General features: G+C 46.8%; 1 protein-coding gene across 1 annotated transcript in view; it reads right to left on the reverse strand.

Annotated features, from left to right (window-relative positions):
- Nucleotides 1-26,084, reverse strand: part of MAML3 (mastermind like transcriptional coactivator 3) — a 240,642-nt gene that overhangs the window by 5,522 nt on the left and 209,036 nt on the right. The window contains exon 3 of the mRNA XM_066186419.1: nt 608-850. Coding sequence (XP_066042516.1) covers nt 608-850 — 243 coding nt within the window. The remainder of the gene's footprint in view (nt 1-607; nt 851-26,084) is intronic.

Here is a 26,084-nt window from a genome sequence, read left to right on the forward strand (position 1 = left end):
AGGTGATAGCTCCAATGCAGCTCTTCCGCACTGCCACTGCCAGAGGTGGTTTCACTGTTCTCCCACTTCAGTCTCTGGTTGTCCCCTTGCTGCTGTCTCTCTCTTGTATGACCTAATTGCTCCTACTGGCACTCAATAAACCAGATTAAGGAATTGGTCTGGGTAAACAGTAACATTTTTCTTTGCTAAGTCTTCTTTTAACCCATATCCATTCTTTGTCCCAGATCCCTGTTGCAGCCATGCACAGATTTTGCCAATGCAAGACCAGACCACAATCAGAGCTAGGGGAGAGGACCTGTGACTGTAACTGCAGCTGAGTCTGCTTCTGCTGGAGTAAATGCACCATTAAATGTCAGGTTAAGAGCTAACTTTTCCAGTGCCTAAAATCCAATGTGACTATCAAACCTAGCATTGGAAACATGGGTAATATTTGCCAAGCTAATGGTAGGACTGATACCGTTGCCTCTTCTTTGACAACCATAGCTGAAATACCCTGACAGGACCCCCAGAGAGAGAATTCCCAAATCTAGAAGGAAGGGTTGGTGTTGCACTGTCCGTAGCGCTCACGCTCATCCCAGCGTGTGTTGGAGACAGACAGATACTGTACCTGCTCCGCCAAGATCTGCTGCTGCTGCTGCTGCCTCTGCTCCCGGAGAAACTGCTGCTTCTGCTGCTCCATCACATGGAGCTGCGCTCTCTGCTCGATCAGCATCTGCTTCATGATGGCTGCCTGGGGCTGGCTCCCGAGGAAGGGCCCCCCGGAGCCGGTGCCTGTGACTATGCCACCGGAGCCTGCCGGGACAGACGGCTGCATGGGCCCCGTGGGCCGCGACAATCCCACCTGGTGCTCCTGTGCAAAGAGACAGGGAATGCCTTGTTACTGCGTGCTCCACAGGGGAGGGAAATCACAGCTCGCTCAGCTGAGGAGGTGCAGAGTCGGTGGGTGAAGCCTGGAGCTTGGAGAATGTGAGTCCTTGGAAAGATGCTCATGGCTTTTGAGAGAGCCATGGACTGCTCCCCACAGGGAATAGATTCCTCTTTTCTCCTGGAATTCAAAGCCCCTGAGGTAAAGCAGAAGTACTTTATAATTCATTAACAGTGAAGTAACCCATAAGTCAGTGAAGTTGTGAGCTAAGTTTTTTTCATACTTCAGAGTCATGTTTTCCTAAATTTTTGTCCCTTCTCAAAGAGACAAGTATATTTTCTCTTCCTTTTCATTTCTCTCTTTTCATAACAGCAATATAACGTAGCCTCCTGGATTGAGGAGCCAAGGTGTTAGGTGCACACAACGAATAGTGGGAGCTGGCAGCACTAATGCTTCACCAGAACCACAGGATTGAACTCCATTACGTGTTTATTCAAGATTTATATCCTATAGCACCGGACCAGTGTGTGTGGCTGGAAGGAATCAAGGCAAGCGCCTTCCCTGCACACACCCCACTCTCTCTTCATGTTCTAAATCCAATTTGCTGCCTTTTAGTGCTGGGTAAAGCACCGACGAAAGGTCGGGGGGGAAATCCCAGCCCGCGTCCCGGCGGGCGCAGAGACGGGATGCGGGTCGGGATCAGCGGAGCCCGCTGCCGGCAGGTGGCGCTGCTGACCCGCGGCCCTGCCCGAGCGGAGCCGGTGAATTCCCGGGGAGCATTCCCGGGAGGGGCTGCGCCTTCCGAGCCGCCCCCGCCCGGCCCGAGGCTGTCCCGCGGCCGGGGCAACCGGGACTCACGGCACCGCAGGCGTTTCCCTAGGAGCCCGGCCCGGAACCACGCCGCCCTTGATACCGCATTTGAAAACCAGCGACTGCGTGCCCGGTCCCTATCTCGGGTGCTGAGAGCCCGTAGAACCTCTTTAACTGAGGAATGGAGACGACAGGTACTTATTCAAAACCACCGACTTGATGGAAAGGACCTGTATCACTTCAGCATCCTTCGTACAAAACCTGGCGGGGTGAGGTTCAGATTCCCCTGCCTCACCGGGCGTTTGAGTTATGTCAGTCACTGCGGGATCTGGGTGTACAGAAAGCTGATCTTCCAGCACCCACCCCAACCCAGTCAGGGAAGGGGTTAAGTGCAATGCTGGAGCATAGCTTGGGGAATGAGGATCAGCCTTTCCTCATGAAGGTCAGATTTTCAAGGACCCTTCTGAGGAAATAACAAAATACAATTTGTCCACATCTCTGCTTTGCACAGATAGTCCCTGAAGGGTTCTCTGCTGAAAGGCAGCTCTCTGATATTTTGGCTCTTTCCCCTTTTTGGTTTAAAAGTTCTCTCCCTGTTCCTCTTTCCACATCTCCCATTACCCATTGCACTTTGCATCCTGGTCAAGCACAGTCCCTGCAGCATCCTAAGGCCCAGGGCTGCAACAGCGGCTGGGCCTCCCCCAAGCTGGGGTCAGGGAATCACTAAGGATCCTCCCTCAGCTGCTCCTGCACCGAACCCTTCACCCACCCCTGTCACTGAGCTCCTGCTTTTTTTGCTTTGGGGGGGACACACACATTTATTGCCTGTCTCCAGCAGAGCTGATGGCAAAGGCTTTTTCCGACCACCCTGTGGCCCTCCCCCGGCTTCTGATGAAGTCATCAAGCTACCAATTGCATAACTTGTGCACAGGACTATCCTGTGTTATACTGGGATATGGGCCAACTGCTTCCATTTATAGACAAAAGCAGGGCCACGCTGCCAAATAATGGAGCCTTTGCTGCAGCCACTACAAGGCAAAGAAAAAGCAGGGGAAAAACCCCAGGAGCCAAAGGGCATGCTGTGAAGTGACATCCCGTGGAGCTTCCTCTGCAAGCTTCAGTGCACAGCTGCCTTTGGGGCTTGCAGCCCAAGTCCTCATTGAATTGTTTTCAAAAAGAATCTTCCTACAGAACTCTTGTCCTGGCTCTTAATGCACACACAGGTATAGCTGAGGGACACGCTCACCCCAAGCAGAAAGCACTCCATTCTCTGATGAATCATGTTATAAATTAATTCTGGAGTTTAAAAGGAAGAAAGTTTTGAAAGGAGCCCCACCAGCTGATGTGAGCCTGGTGCACTGTGCACCAGCTGAATGAAATAGGAAGATTAGCACGCAGGTGTCACTTCCAGTGTTGTGTGTGTTAAGTCATTTCAAGGTGCATCATGAAAATTTCCTGTTTGTGCAAAAGCCAGGCCTTCTTCATTTAGACCACCCTCCTGCCCAGGACACTTCTTCTCCTTTCCTTTTTTTTCTTGGCAAAAGCTCTTCCCAACTGATGATGAAAGGCCCTTCTGAGATCACTGGGAGCAGCCCTGGGTTGTGTGTCCTGAAAATAAGAGCATAGCCCAGGGAAAAGGTCTCTGCAGGCAGGAAAATGCCCCCTAGCACCTGGAAGCAGAGCTCTTTCCCCAGAGCTTTAGCTCTGCAGCCTGGCACTGCTGCTGTTATCCTCCGAGGGCATGTGTGGAGATGACACCTGGCAATAGGCCATGTGGCAGGGATGGAGGAAGCAACACTGGACTCTACACGGTTGCCTCTTACAAGCCATGGCAGCTCCAGACCCAGATGCTGTCTCACCACAGGAGCAAAACACCAAGTCAAGCAACTCAGGTTAAGTGCAGCACTTCCACACTTGCAGAGTTTGAAAACCAAACTAATCCAAGCTTCACTGACAACCCTCTTTGCTCCTGCTCTCTCATCCTCCTACTGCACCCTGAACCTTCCTGCCCCTAGACTTCCTGCTCCTCCTCATTCCCTGCTATCCCCTTTCTCCTTCCTACAGCCTCTGCGCTTTCCTTTCTCCACTAACAGGCACTGCAGTCTCTTGCTTCACTCTCCAGACACCCCCATCAGCACCCAGCCTGTAGCTGCATTATCACCCATGCTGGTCTCCCCAGTGGCCCATGCTCCCAGCTTGGCTCAGCCTGTAACTCCCAGGGATGTGCAGCAGCAAGGGGACTGCCCAGCTCTTTCCCCCAGGGTCCTGTGCTCATGTGGGCACCGGAATATGGGGGTGCCCTGTGGGCAGGTAGTCCCTAGAGAGAGTGACAAGATGCCCTGGAAGGGGAGACACAGATTGTATTCTCAGGTTGTGATATCTGGAAAAATGGTATAATGTGATTTGTCATTTTTCACTCTGGCTCTTTTTAACACCACTCAAAGCCACTGTGTGCTGCTCTCAGGCTGCAAACAGCTCTCTCCTGCTAACAGTGGCTCGAGCACAGTCACAGTGTCACTGTTCCAGTTGGGAACAGTGGTGCTGCAGCTCTGCTGCAGGGTCCTCACCAAGGGACAGATGAAGCCAAGAGCTGGTTACATAAAGGGAGGATGGTGCCAAGACCCCTCAGCTGTGACACAGAGAGAGTTCAAACACAGGCTGGTCCTGCCTCAGCCTCCCGGGAGCCCTCCTGTCCCTGCAGCCTCAGCTGTCCACTTTCAAGGCAGCCCGGGACAGAATTAAGAGCTTGGCCCCTGGGAGCAAAAGCAGGTATTGAAGGAGCCAAAGAGCTGCTTGTTCACAGAGCCCAAAAAGCAGCCACTGCTTCCAAATGGTCAGCATAACACACCTGGACAGGTCTGTAGAGCTGCAGGGCACCGGGTAAGATGAACTTGTGCAGGGATCTGACTGCTTACCTAATGCCTCCATGGGAGTTGTGCCCTGTGGGATAATCCAATCCTTAGATAAGCAACAGGAAGATAAATCCTGTGTCCTCCCAGTGTATTTCCAGGGCTCTACTGGAGTGATGGAATACTCTGCAGGAGCTCAGAATAACGTGTGGTATGTACAGTTAAAGGATAACAAAGGGGAGTGGAAAGGAGATTTTCCTCTTTGTCTCAAATCTTACGTGCCTCTTCCTTATCATGCAGTAATTTATTCCTTCTGCATGTCATTCAATCCCCCAACTGCAGCTAAAAGCAATCACACAATTTCCTTTCAGAACAAGCAGAACGAGCACCAGCTGAAGCCCCAAGAACCAGGCAGGGACACCCAAGCCTGCCCATTACCCCTCTGTGCACAGCCTGATTTATGTGGAGGAGCCAGCTCTGCTCCTGCTGAAGGCCAGGGGGCCAAAGTGGCACCTCAGGGAAAAAGGGGCTGTTCCAGGCAACTACTGGCAGAAATCAACAGGGGATAGGTATTCCACATCTGGGAACAAAAAGCTGAGAGACACATAGACTGGGAAGCAGGGTGTGAATGTGTGAAATGGACAAACGCATAATTTCCTGTGCTGTTCTGTGTCATGTGAGCGAATGGATATTGAATATAAAAAGCAAATAGAAGCCAGGAGGTAGCTTATCCTGCACACTGCATCAGAAGAATGACACTAAAAAAATGTATACAATCAGACATCTACATTTTAGAGTCAAGAGCAGAAAAAGTAGACAAAAAAATGATTTGTGGCAGAAAATGCCTGCCAGCGAGTGACTCAAAGAGCTCAATCCATTTAGCTTACCACAAAAAGCATGGAGAGATGCTTTGACCATCACGGACAAAAATACCTTAATGAGAGAAGAAATTCCATAAAGAGCTCTTTTATCCAGTGAAGAAGGCAAAACCAGATACAAGGACTGGAAGCTGAAGACAGATTCGAATCAGAAAGAAGAATCACATTTTTACCCTCTGATTCCACTACCATCAGAAATGTCAGATCTCCACAATTTGCTGTCTTCAAGGATGAATGCCTTTCTGGACAAGCACAACACTTCTGCAATGGAATGGGTGTGATGTACAAGGTAAAACAGCACTGTCTGCCCTCACCTGTGCACAGCCCTGAGCTGCTACTGGGGACACAGGCACTGCCTGCATGTCTGTGTGTTAAGAAGGGGAATCTCCAACCTGTTACTGGGATCAAAAATATTACTCCATTTCCATACGCTAGGTCACAGCAAAACATCATCTCTACCCAGTGTTTTCAGAGCAGCCTGAAAACACATTCCTATATACTCCCTCAGAAATATTTCTATTGAATTCCTTGTAATGTTGTGACTTATTGTGTCTCGCAGGGATCTTAATCCTCTCTCTAAATCAGACTGCCCACAGCAAAGCCACCTTCCTCAGAATGGTACCATCTGACAGAGTAAGGGAATTACAAATCCATTCATTTCAGACTACTGGGGGGTTTTTTGCCTCAGAAAAAAACAGTGTATGCGACGAAGGAATGGAATACGCTGGTTCACGACTCCAGCTGCAGCAGCAGGCTCAGCAGAGCAGATTGCTTCACCTATTTCCTCTGTCATCCAGCCTCAGGGAGGGGCTGCAAACCTCTCCTCTCCCCCCAGACCCCCGGTTGCCATGGTCTTTCATACAGTATCTGAGCAAACAAGATCCCTCTGATGTTTGACACCAGACCTCTGCGTGCAGCCAATTTGTTTTCCTTTCACCTCTCTTCGCCTGCATCTCTCCTCCCTGTGTTTTCCATATAGTTTATTCTGCCCACAGAACAAACAGGATCTGACAGACTTTGGTGTATTTTTGTTTTCTGCTAGGAATTTTCCAATGTCTTAATTTCTGGTGATGAAGTAGGTAACAAAGGGCTCTAAAAGGGGCAGCTGTTTTTCTAATACTGTTTGAGAGATAAAGGCCAGCAGAAGCTCGTCTCAAAGCCTGTGAGGACAAGGGGCTTTGCTGGCACCTCCCCACACACCCACTTCTGCTCCAGCCCAGTTTAACTCCACAAACCCTGAGCACAACCGATGGAATTCAGGAATGAGGGATTCAGGAATGCAGCGTTTCAACAGAATGCTACTGAACTTCAACCAGCCTAATAAAACCGTTTCCTCTTTTACAAATAATTTCCTCTTTTACAAATAATAGCTCTGGTGATTTCTCCCTTCCATCAAGAAAGAAACCTTTGCAGGGGAAATCACTCCTGCTTTCAGTTTTGTTTATCCCCAGTTTCACCAGCATACCATAAGATCACGATATGCAGTGTAAGGATGTAATGGTCCGGTTTGTGCACTGAGAAGTATTCATTTATCTCAAATAACTATTTTCCTTGTAATTGGAATTTTAATTGGCCTTATTATTTTTAGGAGAGAAAAAAAAAAAAAAAGTGGATCAGTCCAAATTCAAACCAAAACACTCCCTTTACATCCATATCTTAAAAAAAAAAAAAAAAAAAAAAAAGGAGAAATAAGCACTGGCCCCCAGGCAAAGCTGGTGGCAGGGAGGGAAGGAGAGCGAGGATTTGAAGAAAGACTGAAGTGCCCAATCTTATATTTTAGGCATATTGTGAAGGCTGTAATTACTCCCCTCAAAGACTGCTGCGTGAAGCTGTGCCATCATGGCATTCCACAGTGTGGCCTACCACTCAGAAAGCAAGAGGGAACCTTCAGGGGGCAAAAGGCAGGAGAAGGGATTTGAAAACCTGGCCCACGCCAAAGCTTTTCCATGCCACATCCCTGCTGCCTTCTCCCACGGCTGAGGGCTTCCAAGGATACAAATCAGCCCCTCAAGAGGGGCTGTGACTTGCCATTTCAGTGCCAGCTCTGCTCTGTGTTGGTAGATTTCCTGGGACTTTGGAAACTGGTCCTGGAGAGAAACAAAGTGAGAGCTGAGCTCATGGAAGCCACTGGACCCTGAAGCTGGTGCCTGATAGAAATCCTCCTGCTGCAGGTTTTAGCTTTAATCGATGCCCCCTTCAAGCCCATCCCGAAGCAGGAGGGAGGAAAGCTAATGTGAAGTGTAAGGATAATCACAGCTAGAGAGCCCCTGGAAAGAGGGAGAGAAGAAAAATGGAAGATGAAAGCAGGCAAATGGTTTAAGCAAACACTCACACAGGGCCAATGAAAAGAGGGAACAGAGGGAAAATGACACAATAAAAATAAATGCTGTAAGAGAAAGAAAAGCTTCTAAGCACACACAGGGAAAAATATGAGGCTTGGAAAAAGCAAAAGTGTAAGAAAAAGATGCTCTAATGGAGCTCTCTAGAACTTAACACTCCCCATTATCAGGCAGCCCCTTTCCTTCTAATGGCCCGAGCCTGCACCACATTATCACCTTGGACCCCATGGAGCTCACTGGTTGTTGAGGTATTTTGAAGAGCCTGGCTCTAGCTCACGCCTAGCAGAAGCTGCCTGAAGTCTCCTGTGGATGACTGCAGACATTTTTTTTTTTTTTACTCTAGCTGGAATTTTGTTAAACTTCCTCTTGGTTGTTTTGTTTGAGCATAAACAAAAGGTATTTTTTCACACTTAAAGGTGTTTTTCAGATCCTTTTCTCTGTGCTGTGATAAATTAAATCTTTCATTTTTAGAAATTCCAACTTGGCACTTGTGTTGCTCCCCAGCAAGCAGTGTGTAACTTGCCAAGCCTGAAAGAATCCTGGCTGAGAAATAAACACAGTGGGCCATATGCTCTCCTTCCCTTGTGCAGAAGGCACCTTACCTCAGAAATTGGGAAGAAGCTGCAATCACCCCCATGGTGTTGCTTCTGCCAAGGCAAAAAAAAATACCCACAGAAAAATGTATGGCAAAGTTGCCCTCCTGCTGCATGGCTGCAGGGACCTCTCCTGCACTGTCCCTGACCCTGTGACTGCTCTCTGGCCTGGCAGGAACGTGGGGAGGGCTCAGGGAATGTGTCCACCAGGTCCCTGGTGCTCACAGTAAAGCTGCACTGTCTTCCTGGTATTTCCTGGCACAGCTTGGAAGCGCTCTGCAGCTCCCAGCTGCTCCTTTCACACTGCTCTCTTCTCCCTCATTCACACCGTGCCCTCAGGAGAGAGAGATCACACACCAGCAGGATCAGGTGAAGTGAGGACTTCCTTCTGCTCTGTGCCCTTACAGGACAGAGGGAGAGTGTACCTTGGATACACAGTAACTCAGATCCCTGCTGGGCTTCAGCACATTATCAGTGGGACTGATGAAAGCATTGGTGCTTATGAAGAATGTTCATCTGTACCAATTCATGCATAAATTCCATGATCTTCCTCTGCCTGACAGTGACTTCAAAGAGCTGGAATAACTCCCTGGCCTTGCTTTGCATGTGCTTGTCTGTGCAGCCCCACTGGAGGTGGGACTTCCATCTCAAATCAAGAGCCAAGGATTTCCACAAGGTAGCGGGCAGGCCCAAGGGAAGTGGTCCAGCTGCCTGGCAAAGCATCAGGATGTTTGCTGTGGTTTCCCATAACTGCTCATGAACAGAGCTGGTTGGGATGGCACAACCAGCTGTAGGGTTTCATTAGCCAGTTCTTTTAACATCCTTGAATCCAAGCAACCCAGACCACCTAGTTCCGGCACTAAAAACTCTTTTGATTGTTCTTCCCTCTTACATATGGTCATTGTGTTTCCATTAGCCACCTGGCCTTTACTTTGACACAGTCATCTTACTCCTACTGAAAACTGAGATAGGGCATTCTGATTTGGGCTCTGCCTAGCTTGTCTTTAAGGTCTTTAACCTCGACATATCCAATACTGTATGGCTCCCTCCATTTATACAATTAAGAAAAGCCTCACAATTGAATTTATTTCCTTTGCAAGGCCTAACTCAGCTCAGTTTTAGAAGAACTGACTTTATCCTTAGACTTCCAGGTCTCAAAGGCACAGCCTGCTTTGCTGATCCAAGTCCTTATTAATGCTCTCTGAGGCTTTCTAGATGGTCTTGATACCTCTTAAGCTTTAAATTTCCTCTTTTTTTTTTTCTCCCTCCACAACATGAATGCTTTCTTCATCTCCTATGCTGCCATCTTCCTAACACCTACTTATCTTTGCCAGCTTAACTATTCCTCCCAGTGTAACCCCAGCTGCCTTTTTGCAGCCTTGGACTCACTGCTGAAGCCCTGCCTTCAGTGGGGACAGATCTCTGCACAGGACTGTGTTGATCTCTCCCATGAGAGACAAAGCAAATCATGATCTCCCTCTACCCCTACTTCTCATCCTGCCCAGCTCTCTGCTCCTGGCCACAGAGGAGGTGGCCTCATCAGTGGTCCCCAGACCTTATTCTTGTGCTGGCAACCTCACTGGGTCCTCTCTCCTCATCTCTCTTGCCCCCATCTGCCTTCTCCTTTTTTATATCTCACTCTCCTCTTGCTCTTTCCCATTGCAGCACAAGCATGGTCTATCTTAATGCTTAAAAAAAAAAAAATCCAAACAATCCTTGACTCCTAGTGACTCTCCAGCTCTCCCTCTCTATCTCTTCTCACTGTCAGCTCTAAGATTATTGAGTCTGCTGCTGCTGATTTATATGATTTAGACTGAATTTAGGCTCCATCTCCAACAGATTCTTTTTCAAACAGGCTTTCACATCTCTCCTGTCACAGAACCAGAATCGCAGAGTTTCTAATTTTCTTTGTCTGGCTGCAGCTCTGCACTACACCAGGCTCTCTGTCATAGCCTGTCAGCTCCTTCTGGAAATCTGGTCCTCCTTTCCCAGGGCTCCTACTTGACTCCAACACTTTCCTTTGCTTGCTCAGGGTTACTCAGACTAGTTTGTCACTGCTCACCCTCCCACCTGCTGCTGTTCTGTGGCTCTGTGTCCTCCTCCCTTGTCTCCTTTCCTTCTCCCTCGTGTCTCAGAGTGAGCTCTCCCTCTGTACACATTCAGGAACTTTCTCTGCACCAGTGACTCACCGAACTGCCTCCCTGTCCCTGGCCACTTCCCGTCTGTTCCAACTAAATTCATGCCCTGCCTCTGGGATTATCCTGTGGATATCTGTCAGCTCAAACTCCAAGTAGGCTCTCATCTTAGTCCCTAGGCCTGCTCTCCTTCCTGTTCCTTCAGCCCCTGTGGACAACACCATGGCCTGGCTGTCACTCAGTCCATGGCTTGGTTGTTATCTGTGCCCCCACGCTCTGTGCAGTCCCACAGCCAGGCTCCCACCGCCTCACACCCTGACACTTGCCATCTGACCCTGCTTGTAGATTGCCCAAATTCTGCTGTCCTGCTCATTCTTTTTTGCCTCTCATCCTGCCTGTGCCATCTCTCCTTCCTGCTCTCTCTTGGATTCCCTTTACTCTGGATTTCCACACCCTCCCTTGCTCTCAAATTCAGCTGCAGCATATGCCACCTCACACATCATCTCTCTTTCACTGCTGAGACTTTCTGTCACCCCATCACAACCCACTCTTTTCCACATGTTACATTTTAGCTAGAAGTGCTTTCACGCTTTCCTCCCTGCTGGATCTCATTCTTGGGAGGAGAGTCTCCAAATCACACAAATCTGACCCTGAACTGTGCCCTCCGTATAGTTATATTTGTAGAAGTTTCTGTCTCCATGATGTCCAGAAGTCTTCTGTTTCCTTGTACTCCCTAGTGTGTTTGTCTCCCTGCATCACCTCTTATCTTACTCTTAGGTTAGAAGTATTTGTGGGGAAGGAAACATATTTACATCCTGCATCTGCAGAGAACCCAGAACAATGAGACTCCTAAACTGGCTCAGAGGTGAAATAAATAGTGTGACAAATCCAACTTCAATCTGCATACAGCTAAATACACCATTTTATATTCCATAGGTGTGAAAACACCATTATTTCACTGTGCCCTTGCTTCACTACTTCTTCTCTTAAAGAACATGATATAAGGATGAGCTATCTTGTGCTGAAAAAGCCAGGAAATGTTAAGTTACAGTTCCCATGGCAATTGTAACTCAGCCCCCTCCAGTGCAGTACAAAGGTTATCACCATATACAATAACAGGGGATGCTGAACACATGCAAAGTGACCAAATTACTGTCATGGCAGATAACCAGGTCTTTGAACTTCTGTGCAGGTAAAATCTTAGGCATTTACTGGGCTTTTAGCATTTAAGTCTGGAAATGTGAAATCCAATAGCTGATAAATAAAAGTCAGAATTGAACTGTATAGCAAGTAGCTGGTGCTGGCTTGGAGTCCTCCTTGAAGAGACACAGCTAATGGCAATAAGAAATGTTTTCATTACTTTATGAGCTCTGGTAGCTGTCAACTGAGAGAGGGATCTGCCGATCAGAGAAATCTGGGGAGACATCAGTGTGTCAGAACAAGTGAAAAGACTTGACACAGAAGGCACATTTTTTGTTGAGCAATTTGCATTAGCACTCCTGGACAAATTCTACATTTCACATGCAATTCACAAACCAACAGCAGCATTGCTAATTGGTGCAGTTGCCACTCAACTCTGGTGCCTTGCTTGAGCTATCACTAACGGGAATGAAGACTACAGTCTTTCTTTAGAAAAAAATGCAGCAATTATTTTCCAGACTTTGAGTTGCATTCCCCCTGCCCCCACTTTCATCCTTGTAATTTCATTATCTCAGTAACTTAAGAAGGACACGGAATAGAAAAATGCAAATCTCAGAAAAGTCCTGCTGGAGTTATTAATTGAAAACACCGCTGTTTCCAAAGAATGATGCCCTTCATTAATACATCCTGCCATCACTGTGAATTTGACCATGTCTCAGGGTCCCAATGCAAGGCTGTGTGCATATCTGAAAAAAAAACCCCAGCAAGTGGCAGAGCACTGGTGACTCAAATCCCAGTCACCAAACCAAGGCTGTGCTCTGCAAAAATCTCAAATGCTGATGGAATGACACAATCCCTCTGCTCCCTCTTAGGTGATATTAGAAGTTATTTAACTGAAAACAGGGCAGATCTCCCATCCATCATTCTTTATCCTTTGTAAAGTTGAATCTCCTGAGAAAAGGAAAAAGCATCCATAATGCAGCTTTCTATTACCACTGCTCAGAATGCTCAGGCAGCTGCGGCTCAGCTGAAAGAAGGTTTGGCTGACTCATTTTCATAAGCTAGATGGCTATTTTTAGGGAACATTTCCTTCAGGCCCCTACAGTGTAAAATCCAAAGGAGCTAATGACATTGGCAGGTGCATAGATTGTTGGTGACCTCCTCTAGCTGAGCGCTCACATTTCCTTACTACAGTTTTTTCATAATGTAGAGTGAAAAGGGGAACAACCTACAATTAAAGATCTTCCAAAGCAGCTTCGATACCTTTTCTAGTGAAATGCTCAATGAGAAACCAATGTGCAATAGCAAAAAATGTAACAGCATGAGAAAAACTATACAGATACACCTAGAGCTAAATAAATCTAATTCTAAAGAACTTGGCGCTAATGGCGTATTTTAGTTGCATGTCTACAGATGAATAAGTGTCTGTAATACACTCGCATTCTGACCCTGATCTTTCTGCAGCTACAAGAATCCGATCCCCTTTCTTGCTCTCCTTGAGATCTCCTTGGCCCCATCCTAAAGGTCCAGCCTGACTGTTGTAGAAGTCACTAGCAAAAGCCACATCTTATCCACATCCCCCAGCTGTGTCCTCCTCAGAAAGAATACGAAAAGCTACAGTTAAGTAAGGAACTCCCAATCCTGATTACGAGAGACGTCTGTCCTGGACACTGATGTTGCTTTATTTTCTGCAGTGAAGCACAAGGCAGGTCGTTGGCCAAACTCCTGTAGTACAACTTTCTGGTGTAAGTACCTCTGCTTGGGCTTCCTTCTGCTACATCCTGGATTACTGGCACAGCAGTCACTTCCCTGTGACTAAATCCTGATTTGGAGGCCCAATTATTTTGAGTCTGACTGCAGAGTTGTCTTGGTAATCAGTGCTATGCACAGCCCCTGCTCCCCAGGCTGAATCAGTTGGTGTTTTAGGAAACAGGGGCTGGCTGGGAGCTCTGTGTGTGCCCTGTCCCAAATACAGGTGCTCTCTGAGCATCCCACCAGTATTCACCTGGTGAGCCATGAAAAAAGGGAGGCTCTGAAATCCCCAGTGATATGGGTTGCCTCGTTCCTTCCAGCTCCATTATTCTTTGTCTGTATTCAAAAGACTTTGCCCAGAGAGCCGATACCTCAAACCCTTCACAAAGCAAAGCCAACAGTGGCTATTTGAAACCATGGGCTGTACTTACCAATGATAGAGCAGGGCTCCAACTTACTAACACTGGTGTGGCTGTCAGCTTTTGAGTCTACAAAAACTGCAGAAGATAGCTTTGGACCTCTTAATACCTTATTTCTGATATGTGGAGGGACTGGGGAGGTTGCAGCTTCCCACCTGCTTAAACATAATTCACTACAAAATATCAAACAGTTGCATTCAGCCCTTTGTAGACATATAATTACCTTATGTGTTCATGCAGCACACATCTGTAGCATATTGGCAGTACACCTAGTTGATGTGTGGGAGATTCCTAGGTTCAAAGTCTCCAGTGTTTCTTTTGTTCTCTAATGAATCCTTCTTTTGTTTAGCTCCGCCTCCCCTTAGGTTGTGGCTGTAACTCTGTCATTAGCATATGATTTTTTTTTCCTCCAAAACTACCTACAACACTGCAATAGACTGAGCACCTAGTAGGAATCACCTAAATGAATCACAATTCTTACTTCAGACAGGTTTAACAGGTCTGGGTCACTTTTCAGCAGCACTGTTGTTTCATTAGCAAACTTGGTCGCCAAATACTCTCCCTAACACCATGTGAGGTGAGATTCCTGTGCTATATTCTAGCTGGTAAGATGAGTTCATAGTGTTTCAAATAAAAGATGCAGTCACCACAACTGGGAGTGTCACAGTTTTTGTCAGTCTCTGAAGACTCTAATCTTCTTCTTAGTGTCCAAAAATCAAAGCACTCAGGCATCTCCATGGTAGCCCCTGAAAATGTTGAGCTGTATTCTTTGGGTACAAATATTTTCTTGAATTTTCACTGGATTTAAACCTAATTACCCCACACCTGATTTTCTAGATGTTATGTATGAAAACACACATGTAAGACGGAGCTATTTCTGGCACAGAGATTGGCAGCTGTGGTATCCATCAGAATCACCATCCATCCCGGTGCTAGCATCTTTCTGGGCCTCACCAAAAGCTACCAACAAGTTCTGGGAAACAAGCAGCTGAAGATGCTGCTAAGGATCTGCTACCACAGATGGGTACAAAGACAGAAAGTCTTTACCCATTCAGCTGTGAATGAAACGCAGTGGGGGTTTTGCTTTTAGTAAAATGCCAAGTTCATATTCACTGAGTTACTGTGCTGACTCTGTGGGCTCACTCCAGGTCTTTCCAAAGTTGCCAGGCCTCTTCTCCAGGACACCCTAGGGACTGCCAGAGATGGCCAATGCTAAGGATGTGATCTGGGGCATTTCCTCTGTGAAAACCCAGCAGTCAGGCAGGAAGGCCACACCACTGGCAGAAGTGTTGGGACTCTCCAGTGCTGTGCTGCTTTTACCTGTCATGGACATCCGTGGCAACTCAAGCACACAGTGCTCGCCCCTCCTTGTCCTGCAGCCAGAACACCTGTGCACTGCATAAGGTAGCTCAGCTGTGTAAAATGGATTGGGATTCTTAGCATGGTGACACGTGTCTAACTTTGTTACACGTCTCCAAATGTCTGTAACAGGGTCCTCAGACTTCAACGTTCAGTTTGTCACTGCAAAAACATCAGCTCCTTAACAAGCACAACATATTAGCAATGTGCATTGTTGCCCTATACTCATCAACCAGAACTATTATTTTTATTTAACTGTAAGTGGCATGTTTTCTTTGCTGTCTTCCTTCCAAATTACTCTGTTACTCTAAACTGAGGTAGCAGTGCATGTTTTCACCACTTACAATGATACATTTTTCTCTTAAGAGATATAAACACACCAGTGCCTGAAAAAGGCATGGCTCAGGAAAAAAACCAAAGCATAAATAAACATCATTCTTCCTCTCCGTGACATTTCAGAGACAATCCTGCAGCAAACTCCAGCTCCTTTGGCTAGCCACTAAAATCAGCAAAAACACAAGTCAAGGCAGAGCCACAGGTCTTCAAAAGCCTCTGGGGGAAGTGGTACAGGAAGCTCATGGAGTGGCCCTGTCTCCCTGCTGTTCCTCCTCACAGCAGACTGTGAGCCTCTGTCCTGTAGCTCCCCATGGTGACTGGAAGTGCAGTGACAGCCATAATTGTCACATGGAAGCACCCTTCCTCTGGAAAACCAAACAGCTCCACACTCACACGGATCAAAAGCCAAAAGCAATGCAGAGGAGGAAAGCTGCTGCATCTTCAGCAGGTGCTGGGCATGGACACAGCTGTTTGCAGGAGAAAATGACTGAAGATTTATAATGGCAAAATCAAGGTGCACAAAATAAAGGACTAACTAGCTTTCTTTCATTCCCTCAAAATATTTCCTTATGATCTAAATTGTATGGCACCAATTTGGCAGTTTTGGTGATCGTATGTGAAACAAGCCAGTGTCGTGTATCTCATTTCCAGGTTTTCACTGTTATTATCCCTCACTAAACTTGAACTCCTTCAAAACTAACTTTTCCATCATTCTTAAAGGCAGTAGCCTTGCACAAGTGAAAACCTACATTATTTTTCTGCAGCCTAAGTATGCCTGGAAGGTGAAGATCTTCCTCTGCCATGGTCACACAGCGTTTTCTAGGGACGTACAAACCAGATTAGCACAGAGAGGTCCCAAGATTAGCCGAATACCAAAATAAAATTAATTGCCTAATTAATTGAACTAGGCTTCACCTCCTCCAGAATGACTCGACCTGTTCAGCACTGGAAAAGGCTGGTGTTGACACTGCCCCCGTTTGGCTGCACGTCAGCCCAGGAAAGTATATTTAGCTCCAGTGCACTTGCAGGATTGCATCTCGCAGTTCCACAGGAAATCTCTGGAGTCAGAGCTAAAGATATCACTGCACACTCAGAAATTCACAGCCAGCTGTAAAAGTGGGGCTTCAGTGGTGGTCAGAGTGCTCAACAGCCTCCTTTCAAATGAGCAAGGAGGCTGAATAAAATACTTCACTGTGCTGGGTTCACGGCGGGCAGGGTGCACCCATGGAACCCAAAATAGCAACAGAGGAGGCTCTTCTCTTGCTGGGATAAGGTTGAATTGATACATCCTGTTCCCAATCCCATGCTCATGAGTAGTTGGGAGGGGGAGAAGTCTGAGCAGAGAGAGAACTGGGGACTAGTGCTGAACAAGCCCACAGAGATCTCCTCCTTCTCTGAAGCCTTCAGAAATTTTAAGAGTTGTCAGATCCATTTCAAGATAGAGAAATCATAAAAGAGAACACACATCTAACATAGGCTTTCTTTTCCATAAAGATTTTCTACACGTGGGTTGTGGTACCAATTCCAGGGCAAGAGAACAGACAGAGAATCCTGTCAAATTTTTGTCCCTGATGTTTTTAAATGGTATTTTGCCCAAAGCTCTCGTGGCTCCTAAGCAACCTCTCCAGCACTGGGCAAGCACAGGGCACCTTGGCCACTGTTGCAGCAGCCCTCTTGTTAGAGGGTAGAAACGAGCCCAGACACAGACTTCTTGTTTACCACAGCATGAAAAGGGTCCTGGTTTATTCCTTAATACAGCTCAGCCATCCTGACTCCAACCATTCACTGACTCTGGCTGCAGCAAGCTCCTGCTCTAGGCTTCCCTTGCAGCCTCTGACTGCTGGTTATTTCCTGCTGAACTCTGACTACAGGCTTTTACCTAGCCAGACCATGACTGCAGGTTCCAACAACAGGCTCTAACTGCAGACCCAGACTGACCTCACAGCAGGGATTCTCTCTCCTCAGGATCCTTCTTCATCCTTTCCCATTCATGATTCCCCTCTCACCAGCTAACCCACTCCCTCTTATTACACTTATCTTTATTGGATATAGCTGTGACCCATCAGGGATGAGGCAGCATTGGGTAATTAACACAGCTGTTACTTAGCAGGGACGAGGTCACCTCTATTGCCTTCTCCTACAGGTCACAACCTCACCTACTGCCTCAGTCTTGGAGAAGGATCAGGCCCCTTCACTTCACCATAGTTAAGGCATGAATACAACACAGAACCTGCCCCTACTGAGATAATGAAAAAGCAGAATGCAAAACCAGCTCCTGTTTTCTTCTTACTCTATCTTATAATTTTTTCTCAAGTGATGGCTAGCTGACTGTTTGCATTTCATCTCAGCTTTGAGAATGTTCTGTACCGTCCAAGTAATTCCAGTCAGCCAGAGCACAACTCTCTTTGCTCAGTGACAGGACAGCTCAGTGTGTTTATGAAGCAAGATCAAAGAGGAGTAAATGTAAACAAGTTGTCCCTCTCTGAAGAGCTCCTCAGGATCCAGAGCATTCTGTCAATAGCAATGTAAGGAAGTACTGTGGCCTTAGAGTCCTGCATGCTGTTGATACAGGAAAAAAAAAGGAACTTATTTCGGAACCTTATTTAGCTCAACCTGTTTTCTTTCAAGCAAAAAGGCTTGGGTGCCACCTTGCCTACAGCTGGCTGGTCTTCCAAGAACAGATAATTTCTTTGTTTCCAGACAGGTCATTAACTGGTGGAAAGGAGGCAGGTAGTGTATGCAGCTTTAGGAAGTGTGCAGGATATGTTTTTGTCAACCCTACACAGGTGAAGATGTTCTAAGACTGGTGTTTGGCAGCCTGATACATTCACAATGCAGATTTTGGACAAATCACTACTGTGCCTGGTGCCTTAGCATCTCCACCCCTACAGAACAGTAACAGTTCCTCTGATTCCAGCAAAATGCCCCAACCCCAGCAAGGCAACAGGATCCAACAGGAGCTACAGTGCCAGCATGCTTTAGTTACATTCTCCGATAAAACATTTTCTCCAAATTAAAGCCCAGAATTGTATTTCTTATCTGCATGCACCTAAACAAATCAGCTGACAAAAAGCCTTTCAGAAGACCGAAGAAAGAAAATAAATTCCTCTATCCTATGTGAATCCCACTCCCTTTGAGCAATGTCACTAAAAACATAGGTTAAGAAGCAGGCAGGAGAAGGACAGCAGGATTCTTGGCTGAAACTGAGGGATTTGCTGTGGCCCAGACAATGCCAGCTTCTGTGGATGCAGAGACAAGCATCTCCTTATTTCTGCCACGGTGAGATGGAGCAGCAGAGCCCCATGAATCCATCAGGGTTGTAGGGAGCCGACTGCTGTGTGTTCCCCCTTCAGCAAACTGCTTTCCCTTTGTCAGGTGTCACTTGAGTGCTGCACACTACCAGGCACACACCCAGCCCCTCCTTTTGGGCACCTCTGCCATGCCAGAACAAGGCTGTCACTGTCAGAAGATTTAAGCGAGGATGTGGAGATGAGCCAAGGCTGGCCATGGTTGCTGCTCTGGGCTGCTTTTGGCAGCACTGATGGCTGTGGTGGTGTCTCTTGGGCCGTGCTACACCATCAGCAGTCACTCACTGCTGTGTCCACTGGAAGCAAAGTTTAGTGAACAGGAGACCTCTCCAAGCAGGGGGCAACCCCAGATATTTTCCATGAGTGGAAGAACTGAGGAAGGTGTGGAGCCCTTCTGCACCAAGGCTCTGGTCCAGCTACCAGAGCATGTGCCAGGGGACGAGGCTGCTCAGCAGCCTGCTCTCCTGGGGTGGATCTTCAGCACGATGACAGCTCTGCAGAGCAATGCACCATGCTCCCAAAAAGTTGCCATGCCAAGTCACAACCTGAGTGACAGACAATAGGAGTCAAGCCACAGTCCTCCGAGTATGCACCAGATGCTTTGACTGCAAAACCACTGCTTTGGTTAAGCTGTCTACACCTGTCTACACTTTCTATTATGTGATTTGCTTTGAGCTAGAAAAGCTCTCCTTGGATAATCCCAGCATTTTAGACCTGTATTGCCAGCAGTGCTCTCTAAGGGCACTGTTTAGGGAAGTGTCACGTACAAATGATGGAATCACAGAAGGCAGCGATGGAGAAGATCAGATAGCCCATCCCTCAGCTCCCATGAGGACTTTTTAGTCCAACTGGAATTACTGTAATGAGAGAATCTTGCAGCACATCAATGCTCCTTAACAAACAATAAAAAGCCTGGGAAGAGGAGGTGATCAAGACGTTTGTGATATATGCCCATTAGCAGACAGGTCCTTCTAGAGACGGCCTGGCGAGTGCTCTTGTTAAAAGGCAATTGGATGAGTGACATTTAAAAAAAAAAAAAAGAGATACATGTGTCACTTTTCCACAGCTTCCCCCTGGCTCAGTTCAGACAATTATGGCATAACTACCAGGGTTAAGTTGAAGCCTTCTACTGTGTCAGAGTGTCAGATAGAGAGGGACATTCAACTTCTATGGGTATTGAAATCTCATTTGCAGAAAGGGAAGGCATCCTCTGCCAGCTTGCTTTCACATCTGAAAGAAGAAAGTCAAACTGGGTACAAAGGAAAAATGTGGTGGGTGTTTTTTCCCAGTAGCCTTTACCGGTGGTCTTTCATTCGCATGGCTGCTGGGAGAGGAGCCTCAGAGGCTCCCTGGAGAAAAACTGCATTGCCATTTCACAAAAAAAGGAATGTCGTCTTCCCTCCAAGCCTCCTCATGATGAGCTCCATCAGAAGCTTTCCAAGCTAGTTTCTGTCAGAGCCACCAACATGCCAAAAGCCTGCTGGGTCCTGGCCCAGGAGGGGTGACATGCCAGTGGGTACAGGCTGCACTGGCAGTGAAGCCACATCCCTGCATGCGCAGCAAGGTGCCACTTGACCACCCTCCCTGGATGCACTCCCTGAAGCTGCCACTCGGCACTGAGAGAGGAGATCTGGGAGCTTAACTTTAACAAGAGGTGCCTGCTCAGACATCAGAAGCCTCTGAGTTTCACTCAGCTCCAAAGTGCTGCTGAGGCTTGGCAAACACATCCCAATGGGAAGGTGAAAGATAGGTAAGAAAGTGAGCTGCAAGCTTCCACAGCATGGGAGTGAAATGCCCTACTCACAGTACTGAAGGGGATAAGAAAGTGGTCAGGCTTCTGATGCCTTGTGCCACACAATCAATATCAAGCTGTAAATACCATTGGAAGATGCTACCTGGCAATCACTGCTTCTGCAGGAAACTCACAGAATGGCAGGATGCTCCCAGTTTCTGGAGTGCTGCAAATCTCAGTGATGCAGCTCTCTCATGTTTCAAATCAGGAGCTCGTCTTCTCTTTCTCCACCAGAGAGTTAAGGATGGAAAGTACACCTGCAGCTGTTTCTGCTCCAGATGTAAAACTTTACATCCATGGAGTACAGAAACTTGCTTAAAAAATACAAGAGCTATAGTGAGACATTCAATCATCTGACCCCAGGAATCCAAGTCTTGGGACAAAAATCAGCAGATAAAATCCCACAGTGTAACAACATTACCACTTTGCTTATAACATGGCCAGATTCCAAAAAGGATAAACAGAAGAGACACTGTTTTCCCTGAAGAAGTCTGGGAAGGCAGAAACTTAAGGCAAAATCATGTAGAAATTGATTAAATTTATTTCTAGAGTTGCCAGTGTAACAAAATGTTATTATGGGATTTAGTTATGATTAGAATTGGAAAATAGGTTTTGCTTCTTTCTTAATATCCATTTTTTAAGACTTTTCCCCCCAAAGTTTAAGTGGTTATCTGGAGCACTGCAAGCAAAGAAATACAAGATGCAGCAGCCCTTTTCTGGCCCAGAATCCTCTATGAGATCCTGAACGTATTATACAGGGGGGATAATATTTTCAGTGTGTTGTGACACATGTGCAGAGTGTTACTGCTTCTTCCACACGTCTCATTGCTTTCAGAGCAAAATTTGTTCTTGGACTCTTGCAGAGAGACCATGCCAAAAACAATGGATGTGGTTGTACAATTTCAAACACCAGGTTTTGGTTTCCTGGAGGGAAAGTTTTTGTTGTTGTTTGGTTTTCAGCAAAGGCACAGGGAACCACCCTTCTGCAAAACAACAAATTACAAGTGTTTCCCTCAACCACACACATGCTCTGTGGAAACTTAGGAGGATTCATTTAGGAAAGCAGGGATGGACTGTACCAAGGTCTGGAAAGGAAGTGTTTATTTCTTTTTCTTATTTTTCTCATTGTTAAATGATCTGCCTCTGCTCCAGGCCATGGTACACATCGCATAGTTTTAGCTTTAATCGCTGCCCAAATACATCTCTGTTTGTGAGGTTCACATGATTACCTTACTTCATGAAGCATAACCCAAACTTCACATCTTAGGACATGTGGCAGGAAGCAGTAACCCTTCATGAAGAAGTAACACTTGTGAGGAATTTTACTGCTGTGTCCACTTTTGATGCAAAGAAAGAGAAGGGACAGCTGGCTGAGGGAAGGGGAAAGAACAAATTTTTACCTCCTGGTTAAAGCCATAGTAACCTCTGTTCAAATCTTCTACATGATGCTTCTTTATGCTGACTGCTCTCCATCCATTCTCAACAGCTCCCTGTTCTAGTGCATGGCCCATCCTTGCTCTCTTCTACTTTTCCATATTAGAGTGCAGCAGCACATAAAGTGCTCCAGGATTCTCAGCCTCAACATGTTCTGTTATTCAACAGAAACATCTGTTTTCAGGGACTTGACATGCAGGCACACACATGGCCCTCTCCTTCACACCAGCATCTTTTCCACTGACCCAAATGAAACTTGTATTGTACAAACCAGTCCCAAAAAAAAGGTCAAGAATTTTAGATTGCTGTTGTGGTTTGACACTGGCAAATGCCAGGCACTCCCAAGAGTTGTTCACTTACCCTCCTTGGCTCCAGTTGGGCAGAAAAGGGGAGGGGGCGGGGGGGGGGGAGGAATTAATGAAGGGTTCATGAGTTGAGATAAGGATTGGGAGAAAAACACTCTAAGAGCAAAACCTCTTTCCCACTGTCAGAGGAGGAAGACAGGATGTGGGAGTTTTGGTCAGTTAGTCACTCAAGTTCTTTTTCTGTTTGCTCAGGGAGAGGAGTCTTTTATCTGCTATGCTGTGGGGTCCCTCCCACGGGCAAAAAGTCTCCCCAAAACTGTTGTGATGTGGGTCAGTCATACATGGGGTACAGTCTTTAAAGGATGGGCTGCTCTGGTGTGGAAGCAAGGGCCCTCTCTCTCTGTCTCTGGAAGCAGGGGCCCTCTGTCTCAATTTGGGTCTCCCACTGGATCACAGCTTCCTCTGGCATCCACTCGTGAGCATTTTCCCATGGACTGTGAATAGATCTCTATGTCCCCCCATGGACCTGATGCGTTACAGGGGGACAATTTGTTTCAGCACAGTCCTCACCAGGGCCTGCAGAGGAATCTCGGCTCCAACACTTGAAGCATCTCCTCCCCCTCCTTTCATTCCTGTGACCTTGGTGCTGCCATGTTGTTTTCTCTCTCCCTTCCTTCTCTTTGACTAGAAGAGGAACTGCTGCCTGTAGGCACCATGGCCAACCCATTCCACCAACTGAGAGCTCCCCGCAGGATCCCAAAGCCCTGAGAGGTTGCTGTCCCCTGGGTCCCGTGTGGGCAGTCCCTGGCCGTGTCCCCGCTGAGGGCCGGGCGGTGCGGCCGCCGTGGCGCAGGCGCCGTGTGAGGCCTCTGCTGCTCCGGGGCACAGGGAAGGAGAAGCCGCCGCCGCCCCGGCCCCTCTGCCCCTGGCACGGCTGGGGAGGGGACAGGCGGGCGAGGCTTGTGCTTGTGCTGTTGTGATTTTCGTCTGAAGTGTGTCATCACAGAGGTGTCATCAACTTCTCTAACTGGGCCAGCAGCAAGTCCATCTTCAGAGCCATCAGAGACTGGCTCTGCCGGCCATGGTGGAAGCTTCTGGTGGCTTCTCACAGAAGCCACCCCTGTGCCCCCTACCTCCCCTCCTACCTAAACCAGGTTGTACCAAACTAACGCAATCGCAGAGATCAAAATCAGAGTGAAGGTGGTAAATGAGCCAGTAACACCCAACTATTGCTGTCATTTTCACCAAAAATGCCTCTCAGAGAATCTCTACCCACATCATTTCAAAACTCTGTGTAAACTGCTTAAGTAGGTTTCTGATGCTTAGCATTTTTACATCTTCTATACCAACACCTAACACCTTTTTCTGTAGAAAATGGGGATTCCCAGATGAGGCCATTTCAGAATTTGGGGTGCCAGGAGGGGCAGGACAGCTCAAAGCCCTGTTGCAGTACTAGGGTCATCTGAAGTAATAATCTCACTCATAACTCATGTTTGGAAACATCCTTAATCACTGGGTACAGTGTTAAGCCTCTAATAAGTTCCTGTGACAGAAGACAGAACTGCACTTGTGGTCAGGTCCAGGCTACTGAAAGTTTCAGCAGCCAAACTGGTGAGGAAAAAAACCCCACCAGCATCTATTCACAGATCCACATCCCCACCAATTGGATTTTATTTTCATCCACAGTGGGATCTTCCATCTATACAGCCTTTGAAATATGAATCTGAAACTTTATGCTGGGGGACAGAATTCAAAATCATTTGTTACCCAGTGTCATACTCTTGAGTTTATTTCAACTATTTTTCCTTAACTCTGCTAAAATAATAAATAATAAATAATAAATACTGGTGGCAGCAGCAGCAAGAGCAGCTGAAACATCCAAACCAAATCCATGCTACAAAAGGAAACAAGTAATAAAATTTCTCTCCTTCCCCTTTACTTTCTTTTCCCATTTTTTCCCAAGGATTCTACTGTCATTATTGTTCACTTAATCTTTTGCTTTCCCTGCTCCTTTCTACCAAGGGGTGTGAGGGACTGTAAGAGGTCAGAGGATTTCACATCAGTCCTCCACTTATTTTAGGTACTGACTGCTGCTGGAATATGTAATTAAGTCCTAACAATTGGGTAAGAAGAAGGTGTCCCTACTAAACTGCTCTGAAGTACTAAATACTAAATCTGTGAAATACTAAATCTATGACTTTCATGCAAGGTGCAGGAAGGGTCCTCTGTGCCAGGCTCATTTCTGGATCTTTGTTCCCTAAAACAGCCACAGTAAAAATTTATGAGTTCTATAAGTTGTCCCTGTTTAGTCTAATGTTTACTGTGTAAATGCAATGATTTTGTTTCATTAAAGGCTACCACGAATGAAACAAGTAGTCCTGACAAGTCATCCATGAGGCATCATGGATCTGCTGAGACACAAAATGTGCCTTATTAGCACCGCAGGTCTGACCACCTGCCTCTACCCAGGTAACAAATGGTTCGGGAAGGACTCCACACAAATCAGGGGGAATAAGAACAAAAACTGAGGCCGTTCAGAGAGGGACTCTACAAAAAAAGTAAAAGCATTTGCTGAGGAAGGACAACTAAGAAGGACATCTGCTGGGATGTCCCGAAAAATCTACAGGAGGTATCATCTGCTGGGCAGGCAGGTGTGCATGGGTGCCACTGATTCAAAATATATTTCATCGCAGGGACTGTCCCTACTGTTAATAAAGAAAACTTGGTTTGCCACTGGCTATGTGCTCCTATGAGGAAGCCAAACAGGTTTGTCCAAACTCAGCCCAGCTGAACACAAGTTAGTGCTTACAGCCTGCAGCCCAGGGTGGCAGTAGGAAGTTGTCAGACATGAGACGGGGGGAAAGTATCAGCTTGATGCCCAAGCCTTGAAAAGCAGACTAAAGAGTGTCCAGGAAGGAAACAGAGGAGTTCCTCTGTTCTGTCACTGTTGCAAGTCTTGCTTGAGATTTGGAAGCTTCGAAGCGTTAACTTTCATTACAGTCTTCCACTTAATAAATGCACAGAATTAGTGTGAAGGAGCTAGAAGAAGGGAGACATCAGTTGTCATCTGGGGCACACCAGGGGGCCAGAGCCCTACCTTAGCCATGGTGTGTGGCTTTCTTTGCACATTAGTGTCTTAGGTTACAGATGTAACAAACAAACAAACAAACAAACAAGCAAACAAAAGTATTCTAACACCACCTCCATAAGCTGTTAAAACCAAGTAGGGCAGTGTTATTTCTTCCATGACTCATCCCTGATAACTCCAGGTAATATCTTCTGCTAATGGGTCATCACAGTCTGACTGCATGACTTAAAATTGCATCATCCCATTGTGAGATGCTCCACCCAGAGGGAGGAACCAAGCATTCCTAGCTGGATATAATCTGAGGTTTGGAACACCACAAGCAGCTTTATCTATTGGATTCTCAGAGGACAAGAGCTACATAACCACCACTGGACCTTCAGAGGAAGACCAGGTGCTTCTACTGCAGCCACCATTTAATCGGACTGCTACCACCACCCTGACCAGCAGGGTGTCGGGTGACTCTGTCAGGTTAAGCCAGTGGGGGGTTTTGCATTTATTTTCATTTTCCTATTAAATTGTTGCTCTGACTTGGAGTCTCCCACTGGTTTGCTTTCAGTTAGGTACAGTTAGGAAGACTGACAGAGCAGTTTTACTGGTGAGTTGTATTTTTTTTACTCTGACAGTAGTGTGGAATCAAGTTACTCTTCGAAGCTGACAAATACAGACAATGAAAATACATGTT

This window comes from Chamaea fasciata, unplaced genomic scaffold, assembly GCF_029207755.1.
Source record: "Chamaea fasciata isolate MVZ Bird 193981 ecotype frontalis unplaced genomic scaffold, bChaFas1.0.hap1 SCAF_6, whole genome shotgun sequence".
NCBI lineage: Eukaryota > Metazoa > Chordata > Aves > Passeriformes > Sylviidae > Chamaea > Chamaea fasciata.